Here is a 20,982-nt window from a genome sequence, read left to right on the forward strand (position 1 = left end):
GTGTGGGGATTGCTGCTTGTGTTATTTTATTTATTTTATTAATAGTTAAAGTAACCTTAAAGCACCCTGGGTCGTGTGGGGATTGGTGCTTGTGTTATTTTATTTAAATTTTTAATAATTAAAGCGACCAGAAAGCGCCCTGGGTTAGTGCGGGGAATGGCGCTTGCTCTACCTCATTTATCGTATCAATTAACAGAGCAACTAAAAAGCGCTTCGAACTGTCTAGAGATTGGTGCTTGTGTTAATTTAATTATTTTATTAATAATTAAAACGAATAGAAAGTGCCTCAAGTTGTGCGAAAATTGGTGCTTGTGTTATTTTATTTAATTTTATTCATAGTTAAAGTAACCTGAAAGTGCCCCGGGTATTTTGGGGATTGGCGATTGCTCTTCTTTATTTATTGTATCAATTACCAAAGCAACCAGAAAGCGCTTTAGGTTGTGTGGGAATTGGTGCTTGTGTTATTTCATTGATTTTTTTAAGAATTGAAGTAACCAGAAAGTGCCCCGGGTTGTGTGGGGATTGATGCTAGTGTTATTTTATATAATGATATTACTAGTTCAAAAGACCAGAAAGAGCCCTAGGTTGTGTGGGGAATGGTGTTTGTGTTATTTGATTCATTTTATTAATAATTAAAGTGACCAGGAAGCATCCTGGGTTGTATGGGAATTGGTGCTTGTGTTATTTTATTTATTCAATCAATAATTAAAGCGACCAGAAAGCGCCCTGGGTTGTGCAGGGAATGGCGCTTGCTCTACTTTATTTATTTTATTAAAAATCATGCGTCTAGAAAGTGCCCTGGATTGTGTGGGGATTTGCGCTTGCTCTTCTTTATTTATTGTAATAATAAACAAAGCAACTAGATTGCGCTTCGGGTTGTGTGGGGATTGGTGCTTGTGTTATTATATTTATTTTATTAATAATTAAAGTGACCATATAGCACCCTGGGTTGTGTGGGGATTGGTGCTTGTGTTATTTTATCTTAATCTATTAATAATTAAAGCGACCAGAAAGCGCCCTGGGTTGTGCGGGGAATGGCGCTTGCTCTACTTTATTTATTTTACTCTTAATTCAATGGACCAGAAAGTTACTCGATTTTGTGGAGATTGGCGCTTGCACTGCTTTATTTATTGTATTATTTAACAAAGCAACCAGAAAGCGCTTGAGGTTGTGTGGGGATTGGTGCTTGTGTTTTTTTATATATTTTATTAATAATTAAAGCAACCAGACAGTCCCTGGGTTGTGCGGAGAATGTCGCTTGCTCTACTTTATTTATTTTATTATTATTTCAATGGACTAGAATGTTCCTCGGGTTGTTTGGGGATTGGCGCTTGCACTTCTTTATTTATTGTATTAATTGACAAAGCAACCAGAAAGCGCTTTGGGTTGTCTAGAGATTGGTGCTTGTGTTAATTCAATTATTTTATTAATAATTAAAACGAATAGAAAATGCCTCGGGTTGTGCGGTAATTGGTGCTTGTGTTATTTTATTTAATTTTATTAATAGTTAAAGTAACCTGAAAGTGCCCCGGGTTGTTTGAGGATTGGCGATTGCTTTTCTTTATTCATTGGATCAATTACCAAAGCAACCAGATAGCGCTTTAGGTTGTGTGGAAATTGGTGCTTTTGTTATTTTATTGATTTTTTTAATAATTAAAGTAACAAGAAAGTGCCCCGGGTTGTGTGGGAATTGATGCTTGTGTTATTTCATTTGATTATATTACTAGTTTAAACGACCAGAAAGAGCCCTAGGTTGTGTGGGGAAGATGATTGATGTTTTCGCCGAGTCGCAGCTTCCCGTTTTCTCAGAGAACCTGGATAATTTTAAATTAATTTTTTATGAGGCTACGTCTGACTTACTCTTAAAGCATACAAATTAACCGCAAGTCCGCATGGTTCTGGGGTTAAGATATTTAATCAAACATTGATTTTACAATAGTTTTACAACACATTTACAAAATGGAAAAATAAAAAAAATAACTAATTAAAGCAGCTCGAAGTTGTCTGTGTAAAAAAAAAGGTGAGTGAGAAAGACCAGGAAAATGAAAGAGAGAAAGAAAAAAAAGACGCTAGCATGCTAGGCAAACTCGTGCAAAGGGTAAATAAACTCGTGTGAAAAGAACTCGTGCAAAAATACTCGTGCATTGTAGGCGCAGTCTCATGCCCTTGCCTGACGACAAGAGACTGCGCTTGAACTAGGAGGATTCTACCTGAATGCACAGCTGAACTGTGATCCCAACCCGGGTGGCCACCCTTTGCATATGAATTAGGACTTGCGAACCCTGAGGCGTCAAACTCCTTGAATTCTTGAAAGCCAACTTCCCGGTGGTCTTGTCTCGTCTCTTGCACTGTCAATATCGCGCCTCGCCTTTCCTGGCAACTGAGATGAAACGCGTAGTGTCGAGGAGAAATCGAATAGCGGCGCCGACTTCTGTAGCCTTTCCACCGTATTAAACACGGCAAGGAGCGAAAAAAATGTTGCCCGATTCTTGGGGAACAACTAGCGAGCGTGCGCATCCGAAGATTGCAGAGAATGGAGAGAGAGAGAAAACCACCTTTTTTTACTGTCCTGAACTACAATGCTAGCTGCCGATTTTTTTCCGTTGCCAAGGTGACGACTGCGTGTTCCAATGACATCTGAGCGGCCACCACCGCTCGCTTTTATTTCGAACATCAGCCTAGCCGTGTTGTTTCGTTGAACACGAAACATGCTTCCCCCGTTGCGAAAGTGAGAGCAAAGATGCAAAGTACGAGAGTAGCATGAGTGATGGGTTGTGTAATTGGGTGAACTCATGTTTTACAAATTATCGTGATCCTCAATATTAGGCAAGGGGCACAGCTTGGTAACGCTTCGGAGGTAGTCTCCTTGTGAAGTTTTGACCTTGGCCACGCGCACGACGCCATCGCTCCCAGGGCTGACCTCCACGACCTTTCCAAGCAGCCACTCGCAACACGGTTGTTTTTTGTCAATAATAATGACGATCGAGCCGACCTTTATTGAACCGGTGCTCTTTAGCCACTTCTGTCGCCTCTGGAGTTCATTGAGGTATTCGACATGCCACCGTTTCCAAAAATGTTGCCGCGCTCTTGTGACGAAATTCCATACCTCGAGCCGATTTTCTGCAACAGAGGTGTAATCGTGCTCAGGAACCATTGTTATTGGTCGTCCGATTATAAAATGAGCCGGTGTTAATGAGATGCGATCGTTTGGATCGTTAGAAACCGTGCAAATTGGACGGGAATTTAAAATGGCCTCTATCTCTTTCGCAAGCGTATCTAACTGCTCGAAAGTAAGTAATTTCCCCCCTGTAACGCGCTCAAAGTGGTGTTTAAATGACTTGACCGAAGCTTCCCACAGCCCGCCGAAATGAGGAGCCAAAGGCGGATTAAAATGCCACTTTATACCCTCAGCTGACGCGTAATCAGAAACTTGACTCTGATGTTTCTTTGTGCTATGCACCTTGAACAATTCGCGTAGCTTATTATTCGCGCCTACGAAATTCGTGCCGTTATCGGAATAGACTTGTGACGGCCGTCCTCGGCGGCTAACGAACCTTCGGAAAGCAGCTAAGAACGCATCAGTAGAGAGATCGGACGCGATTTCAACATGCACTGCCTTTGTGACCATGCAAATGAAAATGCAACCGTAAGCCTTAAGCACCACCCGATTTCTATCCTTCTTTTCCTTCATCGAAATCGGTCCCAAAAAATCTACCCCCACCCGGCTAAAAATCTCGGCCTGTGCCACACGCGCCTTGGGCAAATCACCCATCTTACACTGCACCGTTACTGGACGATGGCGAATACATGTAGTACAGCTCCTTACAATTTTCCTGACCTGGTTTTTGCCATCTAATATCCAATACCTAAGCCTAAGTTGATACAACGTGCTTTGAATCCCGGCGTGCAGTAGTCTACTGTGGGCCTCACGTATCAAAAGATCGGTAATGTAGTGCCGCGACGGTAACAAAATCGGGTGCTTCTGCGCGTAAGGAATTTGTGCATTTTTCAACCGACCTCCTACCCTAATAAGCCCGTGCTCATCGACGAAAGGGGAAAAAGCGGCCAACCTAGTATTATTTAAACCCTTCCCGTCTTTTAGCAGCTTATACTCAGTAGAAAACCGCTCGATCTGTATGGCACGCAGCAGCCGCCGTTCGACCTCAACACGCTCTTCGGGTGCGATAGTAAAAGTCTTTAGCTTCTCCGCTGTCCGAAATCGTTTGAACAAGCGCATGCAGTAAACTCCCGTAGCAACTATTGACGAAAAAGACGATAGTTTTCTGTAAAACGGCTCTAGATCTACTATGTTGAGCAAGCAAACATTCTTACGCATCCCAGGCAGATCAATGCTCATATCCAATCTAGACTCACGCCATGTGGCACTCGGCTGCCGAATCCATGGATGCCCTTCGAACCATGTCTTATTTTGCATAAACTCGGCAGCCGATTGCCCACGAGACAGCACATCTGCCATGTTATCTTTGCCTCTTACATGCCGCCACTCGCAATCTTTTGACAATCTCTGGATTTCTGCGACGCGATTCCCTTCGAATACAGTCAGAGCTTGAGGATTCTTTTTTATCCACTGCAAAACGATCTCGGAGTCTGACCAAAATACGACGCGATTGATAGGAAAATTAAAACAGCGCTTGGCCTCATTAAATAGACGAACGAGAACTACCGCCCCGCATAACTCAAGCCGCGGAATAGTAACCTCTTTGACCGGGGCAACGCGAGATTTAGCACAAGCTAGCCGTACCAAAATCTTTCCTTCCTTGTCTATCGTCCTAATGTACAAGCAGGCGCCGTACCCGCGCTTGCTAGCATCGCAAAACCCGTGCACCTCAGTCGTGACCGCGTTTAGCAAAAGCAAAACCCGTGGTATTGATAAGTTCCTGATTAATCCTGACTGTTCGGCAAAAGACCTCCATGCGGAGTGAAGCGCTTGAGGAACCGTCTCGTCCCATCCTACTTTAGCTTTCCAGCATTCCTGGATTAGAACTTTAAGCGACAAAATTACTGGACCTAAAAACCCGAGCGGATCAAAAATCTTAGCGATCTCCGATAGGATAAACCTCTTGGTAACCTTACTTGCCAACTCGATGGGCTTAACCGTAAAATTAAAGCTGTCCGCCCTTGAATTCCACGCTATACCCAACGTTTTTCGAAGGACCTGCTCGCTTTCTTGCTCTGCTGACTCGAAAGTATGGTTCATGCTACTTTCATTCATTGAATCACAGTTCGAGGCCCATTGACGAATATTAAACCCCCCGCTAGCTAGCAGCTTTGTAATTTCGGACCGAATTTGAGCCAATTCTTCGAGCGAATTGCTGCCTGTCAGAAAATCATCCACATAAAAGTCCCGATCTACGATAGCACTAGCAAGAGGAAATCGCTCTTTTTCGTCCTTGGCTAGCTGTTGCAGTGTGCGAATTGCTAAGAAGGCCGCGGCTGATACCCCGAAAGTCACGGTATTCAACTGAAAAATCTCGGTTTTATTATTAAAAAACCAGAAGAACTTTTGATACTTCCGATCAGCAGGATGCATGAGAATCTGCAGATACATCTTTTCAATATCAGCTATAAGAGCGTACCGGTAACTGCGAAAGCGAAGCAAGTGATCGAATAACTTTGGTTGAATCGTTGGCCCGGTCATTAATGAGCTATTTAATGAATTACCGGTGTCTGTTTTTGCCGAAGCGTCAAAAACCACGCGAAGCTTTGTCGTTTGGCTAGACGACTTAATCACCGCGTGGTGAGGCAGAAAATACCCTTCCGACGAATCGTCCTGCGCTCGAGATATGTAGCCCCTCGCGACATGGTCCTCTATTACGCTTGAATAATCTCGGTACCGCTGAGGATTAGCCTGGAAGCTTCTTTGCAGCGACTGAAACCTACGCGCCGCCTGACTACGCGAGTTCCCCAAATTGACCACCGGAGTCCGGAACGGCAATCGAACGATATACCTGCCCTCCTTATTGCGCGTAGTATTTTTAACATAATGCGCTTCGCATTCCTTATCCTCTTGCTCGCGTATCGACGCTCCTCCGCAATCCTCGATCTCCCAGAATCGCGTTAATCTTTCGTTCAATTCGAGCAAGTTACATGAAACTGAATTACCACGTGCATCGTCGTGCCCCCCCGCGATAATCCACCCCAATTGCGTTTTCTGTAAGTACAAATCACAATTTCCTCGCGACAAATTGATCTGCCCGACTGATAAAAGCGACAACGTTGCCCCTGAGCCCATAAGCAAGTCCACCGGCCTTGGTATGTGAAACCGTGGGTCCGCTAAAGGCAAGTTTCGCGGAATCTCAACCGACTCGCGTTGGAAAACCTCGCTCGGATTCGCGTCGCAAATTTGTGGCACCACTAACGCAGTCAGGGATTTTTCAAAATCTTTGAATCGCGATCTCACTACTATATCGATAGTCCCTTCAGACAAGGTTTGCATACCGTTCATCGCACTTACCGAAACAGAGCATTTCCTAATCGGTAACTGCAACCTGCGGCTTAAATCAGCTGTGATAAAATGTGCGGTTGAACATGTATCAAGCAAAACCCGAGCCTGAATGAGCTTACCATGTCTGCTTTTTATGAAAATAATAGCGCTTATCATAAGCTGCGAGTGCACGTGATGCGAAAGCGCGTTAAATGCTTTTTGCACTAGTCATGCCGACGAGTCGCCAGAACTATTCCCAGCGCGACCCTCACTATTTTTTGACGAATTTCGCGTACTAACCTCAACATGCAGCAGTGTATTATGGCGATAATTACATAACCGACAATGGCCGAGCGAGCATTTGCCTTCGTGAGCGCGTAAGCAATTAAGACAAAGAGCTTTAGACCGAACAAAAGCTTTCCGATCATTCACATTTAACGCCTTAAATTTTTGGCATGTATAAATCGCATGATTACTGCTGCAGAAAGGGCATGGTGGAAGCGGAGGATTAGCCTCCGTTGATGTTATAAACGCACGTGCATTGCCGTTATTTGTCTTTTTTGCCTTGACCGGACACGACGTGTCAGACGACCGCTTTGCACCCTGCAACCTGCCATCCTGTCCTAAAGTCTGCTCGGAAGTACAAAGCCGGAAAACCGACCGATCGATGAAATCAATAAATCTTTTCAGCGTCGGGACCTCGTCCAACTGCAGATTCTCCTCCCATTTCTCGCGTATATTTAACGGCAGCTTACGCTCCATCATACAAACTATGGTATGGTCATCAGGCTTGACCCCCAAAGAGCCAAGCATGGTTAAATGCTGCTTGAGTTCATCGATCAAGCCGGATAACCCCCTTGATGAAGCGATTTGCAACGGTTCAAAGTCAAATATCGCGTTTAAGTGCTTAGAAATCAGTATCCGCTTGTGCTCGTAGGCCTGAATCAAACTTCCCCATGCTTCAGCATAATTATGGGCGCTGAGGCTGAAAATCTCAACTTTGCGCAGAGCTTCCCCCGACAGAGCATTCCGCAAATAAATAAACTTAGTCACCTCATCGATGTCGTTACGAATGTGCACGACATTCATAAACCAATCTTTGAAGGACAGCCATTCCTGATGGTTCCCATCAAATAGAGGAATGTTCGCGGTCGGCAGCTTGGATTGCTTAGGCCTCTCGGCAAACGTTGAATTACCAGACGGATTAAACGTTAAGCCCGAATCGTTCAGCCTTGGATTAATAAGTTCCCCGACCTTCCCAGCCACGGTGTAATATGCCGTACGAACCTCGGTGCTATTATCAGCGATCGCCGGATCTTTTGAAATAGAAAGCACTATTTCGCGAGCCTCTTCGTATTTCCCAAACGAAGCACTTATATCCTGATATCGAACGCGTACCTGAGGCTGATTAACAACCTCCGCCGATAAAAGATCGTTTATTTCAGCGATATGCTCTTTTAATAACTTTTCCTTTACTGCAACGATCGTTTTAGCCCTTTCCAAACGGCTCTCAAGCGACATTTTAAATCCCAAAAATAAAACAAACCAAGGAATTAGAACCCTTTACCCACGCGGCAGCTGTATAACACCGGCCTATTTAAATGCGTCAGAAAATAGGCTCAAACTCCTGTAAGCGGCGAAACTGGCAAGCCCGAGCGCGTCAACAACCCTCAGCAATAAGCCTGAGCTACAACACTGCTTTGAATGTATAAGCAAAAAATGACCTTGAAAAATCCCGAGACGGCCGCCGCCCCTGCCGGCTGCTGGAAGAACGTGAGGCCCGCGATGGGAGCGATGATGTCTGACTCGGGTGCTGACGGTTACAAATCTGGAAAATGCGTTACCAAGATGTTAACAAAATTTTAACAAACAGCATGAATCTAAAAGTAAGCACAAATCAATCAATTAAATAAAACTGGCAGATGCGTTTTGCATGACCCTGCGACGGAGAAATACTGTCAAATTGCTCCACACTATAGACAACACGTGAACAAATTGGCGGCGATGAGGCCCTGATAGCAGCGATAGATGCAGTCAACCGCAGCAGCAGCAGGTCCACATACCTCACAGGAGGCACCAATGTTTTCGCCGAGTCGCAGCTTCCCGTTTTCTCAGAGAACCTGGATAATTTTAAATTAATTTTTTATGAGGCTACGTCTGACTTACTCTTAAAGCATACAAATTAACCGCAAGTCCGCATGGTTCTGGGGTTAAGATATTTAATCAAACATTGATTTTACAATAGTTTTACAACACATTTACAAAATGGAAAAATAAAAAAAATAACTAATTAAAGCAGCTCGAAGTTGTCTGTGTAAAAAAAAAGGTGAGTGAGAAAGACCAGGAAAATGAAAGAGAGAAAGAAAAAAAAGACGCTAGCATGCTAGGCAAAACTCGTGCAAAGGGTAAATAAACTCGTGTGAAAAGAACTCGTGCAAAAATACTCGTGCATTGTAGGCGCAGTCTCATGCCCTTGCCTGACGACAAGAGACTGCGCTTGAACTAGGAGGATCCTACCTGAATGCGCAGCTGAACTGTGATCCCAACCCGGGTGGCCACCCTTTGCATATGAATTAGGACTTGCGAACCCTGAGGCGTCAAACTCCTTGAATTCTTGAAAGCCAACTTCCCGGTGGTCTTGTCTCGTCTCTTGCACTGTCAATATCGCGCCTCGCCTTTCCTGGCAACTGAGATGAAACGCGTAGTGTCGAGGAAAAATCGAATAGCGGCGCCGACTTCTGTAGCCTTTCCACCGTATTAAACACGGCAAGGAGCGAAAAAAATGTTGCCCGATTCTTGGGGAACAACTAGCGAGCGTGCGCATCCGAAGATTGCAGAGAATGGAGAGAGAGAGAAAACCACCTTTTTTTACTGTCCTGAACTACAATGCTAGCTGCCGATTTTTTTCCGTTGCCAAGGTGACGACTGCGTGTTCCAATGACATCTGAGCGGCCACCACCGCTCGCTTTTATTTCGAACATCAGCCTAGCCGTGTTGTTTCGTTGAACACGAAACAGTGGGGAATGGTGTTTGTGTTATTTTATTTATTTTATTAATAATTAAAGTGACCAGGAAGCATCCTTAGTTGTATGGGAATTGGTGCTTGTGTTATTTTATTTATTCTATCAATAATTAAAGCGACCAGAAAGCGCCCTGGGTTGTGCGGGGAATGGCGCTTGCTCTACTTTATTTATTTTATTAAAAATCCTGCGTCTAGAAAGTGCCCTGGGTTGTGTGGGGATTTGCGCTTGCTCTTCTTTATTTATTGTAATAATAAACAAAGCAACTAGATTGCGCTTCGGGATGTGTGGAGATTGGTGCTTGTGTTATTTTATTTATTTTATCAATAATCAAAGTGACCATATAGCAACCTGGGTTGTGTGGGGATTAGTGCTTGTGTTATTTTATTGATTTTTTCAATAATTGAAGTAACCAGAAAGTGCCCCGGGTTGTGTGGGAATTGATGCTTGTGTTATTTCATTTGATTATATTACTAGTTCAAAAGACCAGAAAGAGCCCTAGGTTGTGTGGGGAATGGTGTTTGTGTTTTTTTATTTATTTTATTAATAATCAAAGGGACCAGGAAGCATCCTTGGTTGTATGGGAATTGGTGCTTATGTTATTTTATTTATTTTATCAATAATTGAAGTGACCAGAAAGCGCCCTGGGTTGTGCGGGAAATGGCGCTTGCTCTACTTTATTTATTTTATTAAAAATCATGCGTCTAAAAAGTGCCCTGGGTTGTGTGGGGATCTGCGCTTGCTCTTCTTTATCTATTGTAATAATGAACAAAGCAACTAGATTGCGCTTCGGGATGTGTGGGGATTGGGCTTGTGTTATTTTATTTATTTTATTAATAATTAAAGTGACCATATAGCAACCTGGGATGTGTGGGGATTGGTGCTTGTGTTATTTTATTTAAATCTATTAATAATTAAAGCGACAAGAAAGCGCCCTGGGTTGTGCGGGGAATGGCGCTTGCTCTACTTTATTTATTTTACTATTAATTTAATGGACCAGAAAGTTACTCGATTTTGTGGGGATTGGCGCTTGCACTTCTTTATTTATTGTATTAATTAACAAAGCAACCAGAAAGCGCTTGAGGTTGTGTGGGGATTGGTGCTTGTGTTATTTTACTTATTTTATTAATAATTAAAGCGACCAGACAGTCCCTGGGTTGTGCAGGGGATGGCGCTTGCTCTACTTTATTTATTTTATTATTATTTCAATGGACTAAAAAGTTCTTCGGGTTGTTTGGGGATTGGCGCTTGCACTTCTTTATTTATTGTATTAATTGACAAAGCAACCAGAAAGCGCTTTGGGTTGTCTAGGGATTGGTGCTTGTGTTAATTTTTTTATTTTATTAATAATTAAAACGAATAGAAAGTGCCTCGAGTTGTGCGGGAATTGGTGCTTGTGTTATTTTATTTGATTATATTACTAGTTCAAAGGACCAGAAAGCGCCCCAGGTTGTGTGGAGATTGGTGTTTGTGTTATTTCAATCATTTTATTAATAATTAAAGTGACCAGAAAGCATCCTGGGTTGTATGGAAATTTGTGCTTGTGTTATTTTATTTATTCTATCAATAATTGAAGTGACTAGAAAGCGCCCTGGGTTTTGCGGGTAATGGCGCTTGCTCTTATTTATTTATTTTATTATTAATTCAATGGACTAGAAAGTTCCTCGGGTTGTGTGGGGATTGGCGCTTGCACTTCTTTCTTTATTGTTTTAATTGACAAAGCAACCATAACAGCGCTTTGAGTTGTGTGGAGATTGGTGCTTGTGTTATTGTATATATTTCATTAATAATTAAAGCGACCAGAAAGCGCCCTTAGATGTGGGGGGGATGGCGCTTGCTCTACTTTACTTATTTTATTATTATTTAAATGGACTCAAAAGTTCCTCGTGTTGTTTGAGGATTGGCGCTTGCACTTCTTTATTTATTGTAGTAATTGGAAAAGCAACCAGAAAGCGCTTTGGGTTGTCTGGGGATTGGTGCTTGTGTTAATTTATTTATTCTATTAATAATCAAAACGAATAGAAAGTGCCTCAGGTTGTGCAGGGATTGGTGCTTGTGTTATTTTGTTTAAATTTATTAATAGTTAAAGTAACCTGAAAGTGCCCCGGGTTGTTTAGGAATTAGCGATTGCTTTACTTTATTTATTGTATTTATTAATAAGACAACCAGAGAGCGCTCTCGGATGTGTTGGGATTAGCGCTTGCTCTTTCATATTTATTTTATTAAGAATTAATGCGTCAAGAAAGCGCTTCGTGTTGTGTCGGGATTGGCGCTTGCTCTACGTTATTTATTCTATTAATTAACGAAGCAATCAGAAAGTGCTTTGGTTACTGTAGGGATTGATGCTTGTATTATTTTATTTAATTGTGTTAATAGTTCAAGCAAACAGAAAGTGCCTCGGGTTGTAAGGGGATTGGCGCTTGTTCTACATTATTAATTTCATGAAAAATTAATGCGTCCAGAAAAGGCCCTGGGTTGTGTGGGGATTGGAGCTTAATTTTTTTCATTTATCGTAATAATTAACAAAGCAACCAAAAAGCGCATCAGGTTATGTGGGGATTGGTGCTTGTGTTATTTTATTTATTTTATTAATAATTAAAGTGACCAGAAAGCAACCCAGGTTGTCTGGAGATTGGCGATTGCTCTACTTTATATATTGTGTAAATTCATAAGGCAACTAGAAAGCGCCTTAGGTTGTGTGGGGATTGGCTATTGCTCTACTATATTTATTTTATTAATGATTAATGCGTCCAGAAAGCGCCTGGTGTTGTGTGGAAATTGGCGCTTGCTCTACTTCATTTATTATATTAATGAGCAGAACAACCAGAAAGCGCTTTGAATTTTGTGGAGATTGTTGCTTGTGTTATTTTAGTTAATTTTATTAATAGTTAAAGCAACTAAAAAGTGCCCCGGATAGTGTGGAGATTAGCGCTTGCTCTACTTTATTTATTTTATTAAAAATAAATGCGTCCAGAAAGCGCCCTAGGTTGTGTGGGGATTGGTGTTTGTGTTATTTCATTTATTTTATTGATAATTAAAGTGACCAGAAAGCATCCTGGTTTGGGTAGGAATTGGTGCTTGTGTTATTTTATTTAATTCTATTGATAATTAAAGCGACCAGAAAGCGCCCTGGGTTGTGCGTGAAATGGAGCTTGCTCTCCTTTGTTTCCTTTATTTTTAATTTAAAGGACCAGAAAGTTCCTCGAATTGTGTGGGGATTGGGGCTTGCTTTTCTTTATTCATTTAATTAATTAACGAAGCAACCATAAAGCGCTTAAGAATGTGTGGATATTTATTAATGATTAAGGTGACCAGAAAGCATCCTGGGTTGTGTGGGAATTGGTGCTTGTGTTATTTTATTCAATTCTATTGATAATTAAAGCAACTAGAAAGTGCCCTGGGTTTTGCGGGGAATGGCGCTTGCTCTACTTTATTTATTTTATTAAAAATTATGCGTCTAGAAAGTGCCCTGGATTGTGTGGGGATTTGCACTTTCTCTTCTTTATTTATTGTAATAATGAACAAAGCAACCAGATAGCGCTTCGGGTTGTGTGGGGATTGGTGCTTGTGTTATTTTATCTAAATCTATTAATAATTAAAGTGACCAGAAAGCGCCCTGTGTTGTGCGAGGAAAGGCGCTTGCTCAACTTTATTTATTTGACTATTAATTCAATGGACCAGAAAGTTACTCGATTTTGTGAGGATTGGTGCTTGCACTACTTTATTTATTGCATTAATTAACAAAACAACCAGAAAGCGCTTCGGGATGTGTGGGGATTGGTGCTTGTGTTATTTCATTTATTTTATTAATAATTAAAGCGATCAGACAGTCCCTGGTTTGTGTGGGGATCGGCGCTTGCTTTTTCTTATGTCTTGTATTAATTAACAGAGCAACCATAAAACGCTTCAGGTTGTCTGGAGATTTGTGCTTGTGTTAATTTAATTATTTTATTAATAATTAAAACGAATAGAAAGTGCCTTGGGTTGTGCGGGAATTGGTGCTTGTGTTATTTTATTTTATTTTATTAATAATGAAAGCGACCAGAAAGTGCTCTGGGTTGTGCGGGGAATGACGCTTGCTCTTTTTTGTTTCTTTTATTTTTTATTCAAATGACCAAAAAGTTCCTCGGATTGTTTGGGGATTGGCGATTGCTTTTTTTTATTTATTGTATCAATTACCAAAGCAACCAGAAAGCGCTTTAGGTTGTGTGGGGAATGGTGATTGTGTTATTTTATTTATTTTATTAATTATTAAAGTGACCAGGAAGCATCCTTGTTTGTATGGGAATTGGTGCTTGTGTTATTTTATTTATTCTTTTAATAATTAAAGCGACCAGAAAGCGCCCTGGGTTGTGCGGGGAATGGCGCTTGCTCTACTTTATTTATTTTATTAAAAATCATGCGTCTAGAAAGTGCCCTGGGTTGTGTGGGGATTTGCGCTTGCTCTTCTTTATTTATTGTAATAATGAACAAAGCAACTAGATTGCGCTTCGGGATGTGTGGGAATTGGTGCTTGTGTTATTTTATTTATTTTATTAATAATCAAAGTGACCTATAGCAACCTGGGTTGTGTGGGAATTGATGCTTGTGTTATTTCATTTGATTATATTACTAGTTCAAAAGACCAGAAAGAGCCCTAGGTTGTGTGGGGAATGGTGTTTGTGTTATTTTATTTATTTTATTAATAATTAAAGTGACCAGGAAGCATCCTTGTTTGTATGGGAATTGGTGCTTGTGTTATTTCATTTATTCTATCAATAATTAAAGCGACCAAAAAGCGCCCTGGGTTGTGCGGGGAATGGCGCTTGCTCTACTTTATTTATTTTATTAGAAATCATGCGTCTAGAAAGTGCCCTGGGTTGTGTGGGGATTTGCGCTTGCTCTTCTTTATTTATTGTAATAATGAACAAAGCAACTAGATTGCGCTTCGGGATGTGTGGGGATTGGTGCTTGTGTTATTTTATTTATTTTATTAATAATCAAAGTGACCATATAGCAACCTGGGTTGTGTGGGAATTGGTGCTTTTGTTATTTTATCTAAATCTATTAATAATTGAAGCGACTAAAAAGCGCCCTGGGTTTTGCGGGGAATGGCGCTTGCTCAACTTTATTTATTTGACTATTAATTCAATGGACCAGAAAGTTACTCGATTTTGTGGGGATTGGCGGTTGCTCTACCTTATTCATTGTATTAGTTAACATAGCAACCAGAAAGTGATTTCGGTTGTCTGGAAATTGGTGCTTGCGTTAATTTAATTATTTCATAAATAAATAAAACGAATAGAATGTGCCTCGGGTTGTGCGAGAATTGGTGCTTGTGTTACTTAATTTAATTTTATTAATAGTTAAAGTAACCTGAAAGTGCCCCGGGTAGTTTGGGGATTGGTGATTGCTCTTCTTAATTTATTGTATTAATTAACAAAGCAACCAGAAAGCGCTTTAGGTTGTGTGGGAATTAGTGCTTGTGTTATTTTATTGATTTTGTTAATAATTAAAGTGTCCAGTAAGTGCTTTGGGTTGCGTGGGGTTTGGTGCTTGTGTAATTTTATTTAAGCATATTACTAGTTCAAGCGACCAGACCGCGCCCCAGGTTGTGTGGGGATTGGTGCTTGCTCTACTTTATTTATTGTATCAATGAACAGTAAAACCTAATAGCACTTCGGGTTGTGTGGGAATTGGTGCTTGTGTTATTTTATTTATTCTTTCAATAATTAAAGCGACCAGAAAGTGCCCAAGGTTGTGTGGGAAATGGCGCTTGCTTTTCTTTATTTCCTTTATTTATAATTCAAAGGACCAGAAAGTTCCTCGGGTTGTTTAGGGATTGGTGCTTGTGTTATTTTATTTTTTTTATATATAATTAAAGCAACCAGACAGTGCCCTAAGCAGTGTGGGGATTGGCGCTTGCTTTTCTTTAATTATTGTATTAATTAACAAAGCAACCAAAAAGCGCTTCAAGTTGTGTGGGAATTGGTGCTTGTGTTATTTTATTTATTTTAGTAATAATTAAAGTGACCAGAAAGCAACTTAGGTTGTGTGGAGATTGGCGATTGCTTTTCTTTATATATTGTACAAATTTATAAGGCAACTAGAAAGCGCCTTATGTCGTGTGGGGATCGGCGATTGCTCTACTATATTTTTTTTTTATTTACAATTAATGCATCCAACAAGCCCCCTGGGTTGTTTGGGGATTGTCGCTTGCTTTACTTTATTTATTGTATTAATCAACAAAGGAACCGGGAAGCACTTAAGGTTGTGTAGCAATTGGTGCTTGTGTTATTTTATTTATTCTATCAATAATTAAATCGACCAGAAAGCGCCCTGGGTTGTGCGTGAAATGGCGCTTGCTCTCCTTTGTTTCCTTTATTTTTAATTCAAAGGACCAGAAAGTTCCTCGAATTGTGTTGGGATTGGAATTGCTTTTTTTTATTCATTAAATTAATTAACGAAGCAACCATAAAGCGCTTAAGAATGTGTGGGAATTCGTGCTTGTGTTATTTCATTTATTTTATTAATGATTAAAGTGACCAGAAAGCATCCTGGGTTGTATGGGAATTGGTGCTTGTGTTATTTTATTTATTCTATCAATAATTAAAGCGACCAAAAAGCGCCCTGGGTTGTGCGGGGAATGGGGGAATGGCGCTTGCTCTACTTTATTTATTTTATTAGAAATCATGAGTCTAGAAAGTGCCCTGGGTTGTGTGGGGATTTGCGCTTGCTCTTCTTTATTTATTGTAATAATGAACAAAGCAACTAGATTGCGCTTCAGGATGTGTGGGGATTGGTGCTTGTGTTATTTTATTTATTTTATTAATAATCAAAGTGACCATATAGCAACCTGGGTTGTGTGGGGATTGGTGCTTGTGTTATTTTATCTAAATCTATTAATAATTGAAGCGACTAGAAAGCGCCCTGGGTTTTGCGGGAAATGGCGCTTGCTCTACTTAATTTATTTTACTATTAATTTAATGGACCAGAAAGTTACTCGATTTTGTGGGGATTGGCGGTTGCTCTACCTTATTCATTGTATTAGTTAACATAGCAACCAGAAAGTGATTTCGGTTGTCTGGAAATTGGTGCTTGCGTTAATTTAATTATTTCATAAATAAATAAAACGAATAGAATGTGCCTCGGGTTGTGCGAGAATTGGTGCTTGTGTTACTTAATTTAATTTTATTAATAGTTAAAGTAACCTGAAAGTGCCCCGGGTAGTTTGGGGATTGGTGATTGCTCTTCTTAATTTATTGTATTAATTAACAAAGCAACCAGAAAGCGCTTTAGGTTGTGTGGGAATTAGTGCTTGTGTTATTTTATTGATTTTGTTAATAATTAAAGTGTCCAGTAAGTGCTTTGGGTTGCGTGGGGTTTGGTGCTTGTGTAATTTTATTTAAGCATATTACTAGTTCAAGCGACCAGACCGCGCCCCAGGTTGTGTGGGGATTGATGCTTGCTCTACTTTATTTATTGTATCAATGAACAGTAAAACCAGATAGCACTTCGGGTTGTGTGGGAATTGGTGCTTGTGTTATTTTATTTATTCTTTCAATAATTAAAGCGACCAGAAAGTGCCCAAGGTTGTGTGGGAAATGGCGCTTGCTTTTCTTTATTTCCTTTATTTATAATTCAAAGGACCAGAAAGTTCCTCGGGTTGTTTAGGGATTGGTGCTTGTGTTATTTTATTTTTTTTATATATAATTAAAGCAACCAGACAGTGCCCTAAGCAGTGTGGGGATTGGCGCTTGCTTTTCTTTAATTATTGTATTAATTAACAAAGCAACCAGAAAGCGCTTCAAGTTGTGTGGGAATTGGTGCTTGTGTTATTTTATTTATTTTATTAATAATTAAAGTGACCAGAAAGCAACTTAGGTTGTGTGGAGATTGGCGATTGCTTTTCTTTATATATTGTACAAATTCATAAGGCAACTTGAAAGCGCCTTATGTCGTGTGGGGATCGGCGATTGCTCTACTATATTTTTTTTTTAATTACAATTAATGCATCCAACAAGCCCCCTGGGTTGTTTGGGGATTGTCGCTTGCTTTACTTTATTTATTGTATTAATCAACAAAGAAACCGGGAAGCACTTAAGGTTGTGTAGGAATTGGTGCTTGTGTTATTTTATTTATTCTATCAATAATTAAATCGACCAGAAAGCGCCCTGGGTTGTGCGTGAAATGGCGCTTGCTCTCCTTTGTTTCCTTTATTTTTAATTCAAAGGACCAGAAAGTTCCTCAAATTGTGTGGGGATTGGAATTGCTTTTTTTTATTCATTAAATTAATTAACGAAGCAACCATAAAGCGCTTAAGAATGTGTGGATATTCGTGCTTGTGTTATTTTATTTATTTTATTAATGATTAAAGTGACCAGAAAGCATCCTGGGTTGTGTGGGAATTGGTGCTTGTGTTATTTTATTCAATTCTATTGATAATTAAAGCAACTAGAAAGTGCCCTGGGTTGTGCGGGGAATGGCGCTTGCTCTACTTCATTTATTTTATTAAAAATTATGCGTCTAGAAAGTGCCCTGGGTTGTGTGGGGATTTGCACTTGCTCTTCTTTATTTATTGTAATAATGAACAAAGCAACCAGATAGCGCTTCGGGTTGTGTGGGGATTGGTGCTTGTGTGATTTTATCGGAATCTATTAATAATTAAAGTGACCAGAAAGCGCCCTGTGTTGTGCGAGAAAAGGCGCTTGCTCAACTTTATTTATTTGACTATTAATTTAATGGATCAGAAAGTTACTCGATTTTGTGAGGATTGGCGCTTGCACTACTTTATTTTTTGCATTAATTAACAAAACAACCAGAAAGCGCTTTGGGATGTGTGGGGATTGGTGCTTGTGTTATTTCATTCATTTTATTAATAATTAAGGCGACCAGACAGTCCCTGGTTTGTGTGGGGATCGGCTCTTGCTTTTTCTTATTTATTGTATCAATTAACAGAGCAACCATAAAACGCTTCGGGTTGTCTGGAGATTTGTGCTTGTGTTAATTTAATTATTTTATTAATAATTAAAACGAATAGAAAGTGCCTCGGGTTGTGCGGGAATTGGTGCTTGTGTTATTTTATTTTATTTTATTAATAATGAAAGCGACCAGAAAGTGCTCTGGGTTGTGCGGGGAATGACGCTTGCTCTTTTTCGTTTCCTTTATTTATAATTTAAATGACGAGAAAGTCTCTCGGATTGTTTGGGGATTGGCGATTGCTTTTCTTTATTTATTGTATCAATTACCAAAGCAACCAGAAAGCGCTTTAGGTTGTGTGGGAATTGGTGCTTTTGTTATTTTATTGATTTTTTTAATAATTTAAGCGACCAGAAAGCGCCCTGGGTTGTGCGGGGAATGGCGCTTGCTCTACTTTATTTATCTTATTAAAAATCATGCGTCTAGAAAGTGCCCTGGGTTGTGTGGGGATTTGCGCTTGCTCTTCTTTATTTATTGTAATAATGAACAAAGCAACTAGATTGCGCTTCGGGATGTGTGGGGATTGGTGCTTGTGTTATTTTATTTATTTTATTAATAATCAAAGTGACCATATAGCAACCTGGGTTGTGTGGGGATTGGTGCTTGTGTTATTTTATTGATTTTTTTAATAATTAAAGTAACCAGAAAAAGCCCCGGGTTGTGTGGGAATTGATGCTTGTGTTATTTCATTTGATTATATTACTAGTTCAAAAGACCAGAAAGAGCCCTAGGTTGTGTGGGGAATGGTGTTTGTGTTATTTTATTTATTATATTAATAATCAAAGTGACCAGGAAGCATCCTTGGTTGTATGGAAATTGGTGCTTGTGTTATTTTATTTATTCTATCAATAATTAAAGCGACCAGAAAGCGCCCTGGGTTGTGCAGGGAATGGCGCTTGCTCAACTTTATTTATTTTATTAAAAATCATGCGTCTAGAAAGTGCCCTGGGTTGTGTGGGGATTTGCGCTTGCTCTTTTTTATTTATAGTAATAATGAACAAAGCAACTAGATTGCGTTTCGGGATGTGTGGGGATTGGTGCTTGTGTTATTTTATTTATTTTATTAATAATAAAAGTGACCATATAGCAACCTGGGTTGTGTGGGGATTGGTGCTTGTGTTATTTTATCTAAATCTATTAATAATTAAAGCGACCAGAAAGCGCCCTGGGTTGTGCGGGGAATGGCGCTTGCTCTACTTTATTAATTTTACTATAAATTTAATGGACCAGAAAGTTACTCGATTTTGTGGGGATTGGCACTTGCACTTTTTTATTTATTGTATTAATTAACAAAGGAACCAGAAAGCGCTTGAGGTTGTTAGGGGATCGTCGCTTGTGTTACTTTATTTATTTTATTAATAATTAAAGCGACCAGACAGTCCCTGGGTTGTGCAGGGGATGGCGTTTGCTCTACTTTATTTATTTTATTGTTATTTCAATGGACTAGAAAGTTCCTCGGGTTGTTTGGGGATTGGCGCTTGCACTTCTTTATTTATTGTATTAATTGACAAAGCAACCAGAAAGCGCTTCGGGTTGTCTGGGGATTGGTGCTTGTGTTAATTTTTTTATTTTATTAATAATTAAGACGAATAGAAAGTGCCTCGGGTTGTGCGGAAATTGGTGCTTGTGTTATTTTATTTGATTATATTACTAGTTCAAAGGACCAGAAAGCGCCCCAGGTTGTGTGGGGATGTGTGTTTGTGTTATTTCATTTATTTTATTAATATTTAAAGTGACCAGAAAGCATCCTGGGTTGTATGGAAATTGGTGTTTGTGTTATTTTATTTATTCTATCAATAATTTAAGTGATTAGAAAGCGCTCTGGGTTTTGCGGGAAATGGCGCTTGCTCTACTTTATTTATTTTATTATTAATTCAATGGACTAGAAAGTTCCTTGGGTTGTGTGGGGATTGGCGCTTGCACTTCTTTTTTTATTATTTCAATTGACAAAGCAACCATAACAGCGCTTTGAGTTGTGTATGGATTGGTGCTTGTGTTATTGCATATATTTTATTAATAATTAAAGCTACCAGAAAGCGCCCTTAGTTGTGGGGGGAATGGCGCTTGCTCTACTTTATTTATTTTATTATTATTTCAATGGACTAGAAAGTTCCTCGGGTTGTTTGAGGATTGGCGCTTGCACTTCTTTATTTAATGTTGTAATTGATCAAGTAACCAGAAAGCGCTTTGGGTTGTCTGGGGATTGGTGCTTGTGTTAATTTATTTATTCTATCAATAATTCAAACAAATAGAAAGTGCCTCAGGTTGTGCAGGGATTGGTGCTTACGTTATTTTGTTTAAATTTATTAATAGTTAAAGTAACCTGAAAGTGCCCCGGGTTGTTTAGGAATTGGCGATTGCTTTACTTTATTTATTGTATTAATAAATAAGACAACCAGAAATTACTCTCGGATGTGTTGGGATTAGCGCTTGCTCTTTCATATTTATTTTATTAAGAATGAATGCGTCAAGAAAGCGCTTCGTGTTGTGTCGGGATTGGCGCATGCTCTACGTTATTTATTTTATTAATTAACGAAGCAATCAGAAAGTGCTTAGGTT

General features: G+C 39.9%; 1 protein-coding gene across 1 annotated transcript; it reads right to left on the minus strand.

The window, feature by feature from the left end:
* Positions 1–2,797: 2,797 nt before the first annotated feature.
* LOC149373391 (uncharacterized) lies at positions 2,798–7,966 on the minus strand. Its single transcript, XM_089597218.1, has 2 exons — positions 6,982–7,966; positions 2,798–6,525 (listed from the first exon to the last, which is right to left on the minus strand). The coding sequence occupies exons 1-2, from the start codon at positions 7,964–7,966 to the stop codon at positions 2,798–2,800; spliced, it is 4,713 nt and encodes a 1,570-aa protein (XP_089453344.1).
* Positions 7,967–20,982: the final 13,016 nt, after the last annotated feature.

This window comes from Copidosoma floridanum, unplaced genomic scaffold, assembly GCF_036245765.1.
Source record: "Copidosoma floridanum isolate Cflo_tuat_1 unplaced genomic scaffold, Cflo_Japanese_pri ptg000031l, whole genome shotgun sequence".
Lineage (NCBI taxonomy): Eukaryota > Metazoa > Arthropoda > Insecta > Hymenoptera > Encyrtidae > Copidosoma > Copidosoma floridanum.

What these genes read in the sequence shown, in the direction of transcription:
- LOC149373391 (XM_089597218.1), bottom strand. Translation starts at nt 7,966, where the DNA reads ATGTCGCTTGAGAGCCGTTTGGAAAGGGCTAAAACGATCGTTGCAGTA. An exon ending in GACAAATAACGGCAATGCAC is followed by an intron (nt 6,526 to 6,981) that starts GTGCGTTTATAA and finishes ATTTTATCACAG; the next exon opens with CTGATTTAAGCCGCAGGTTG.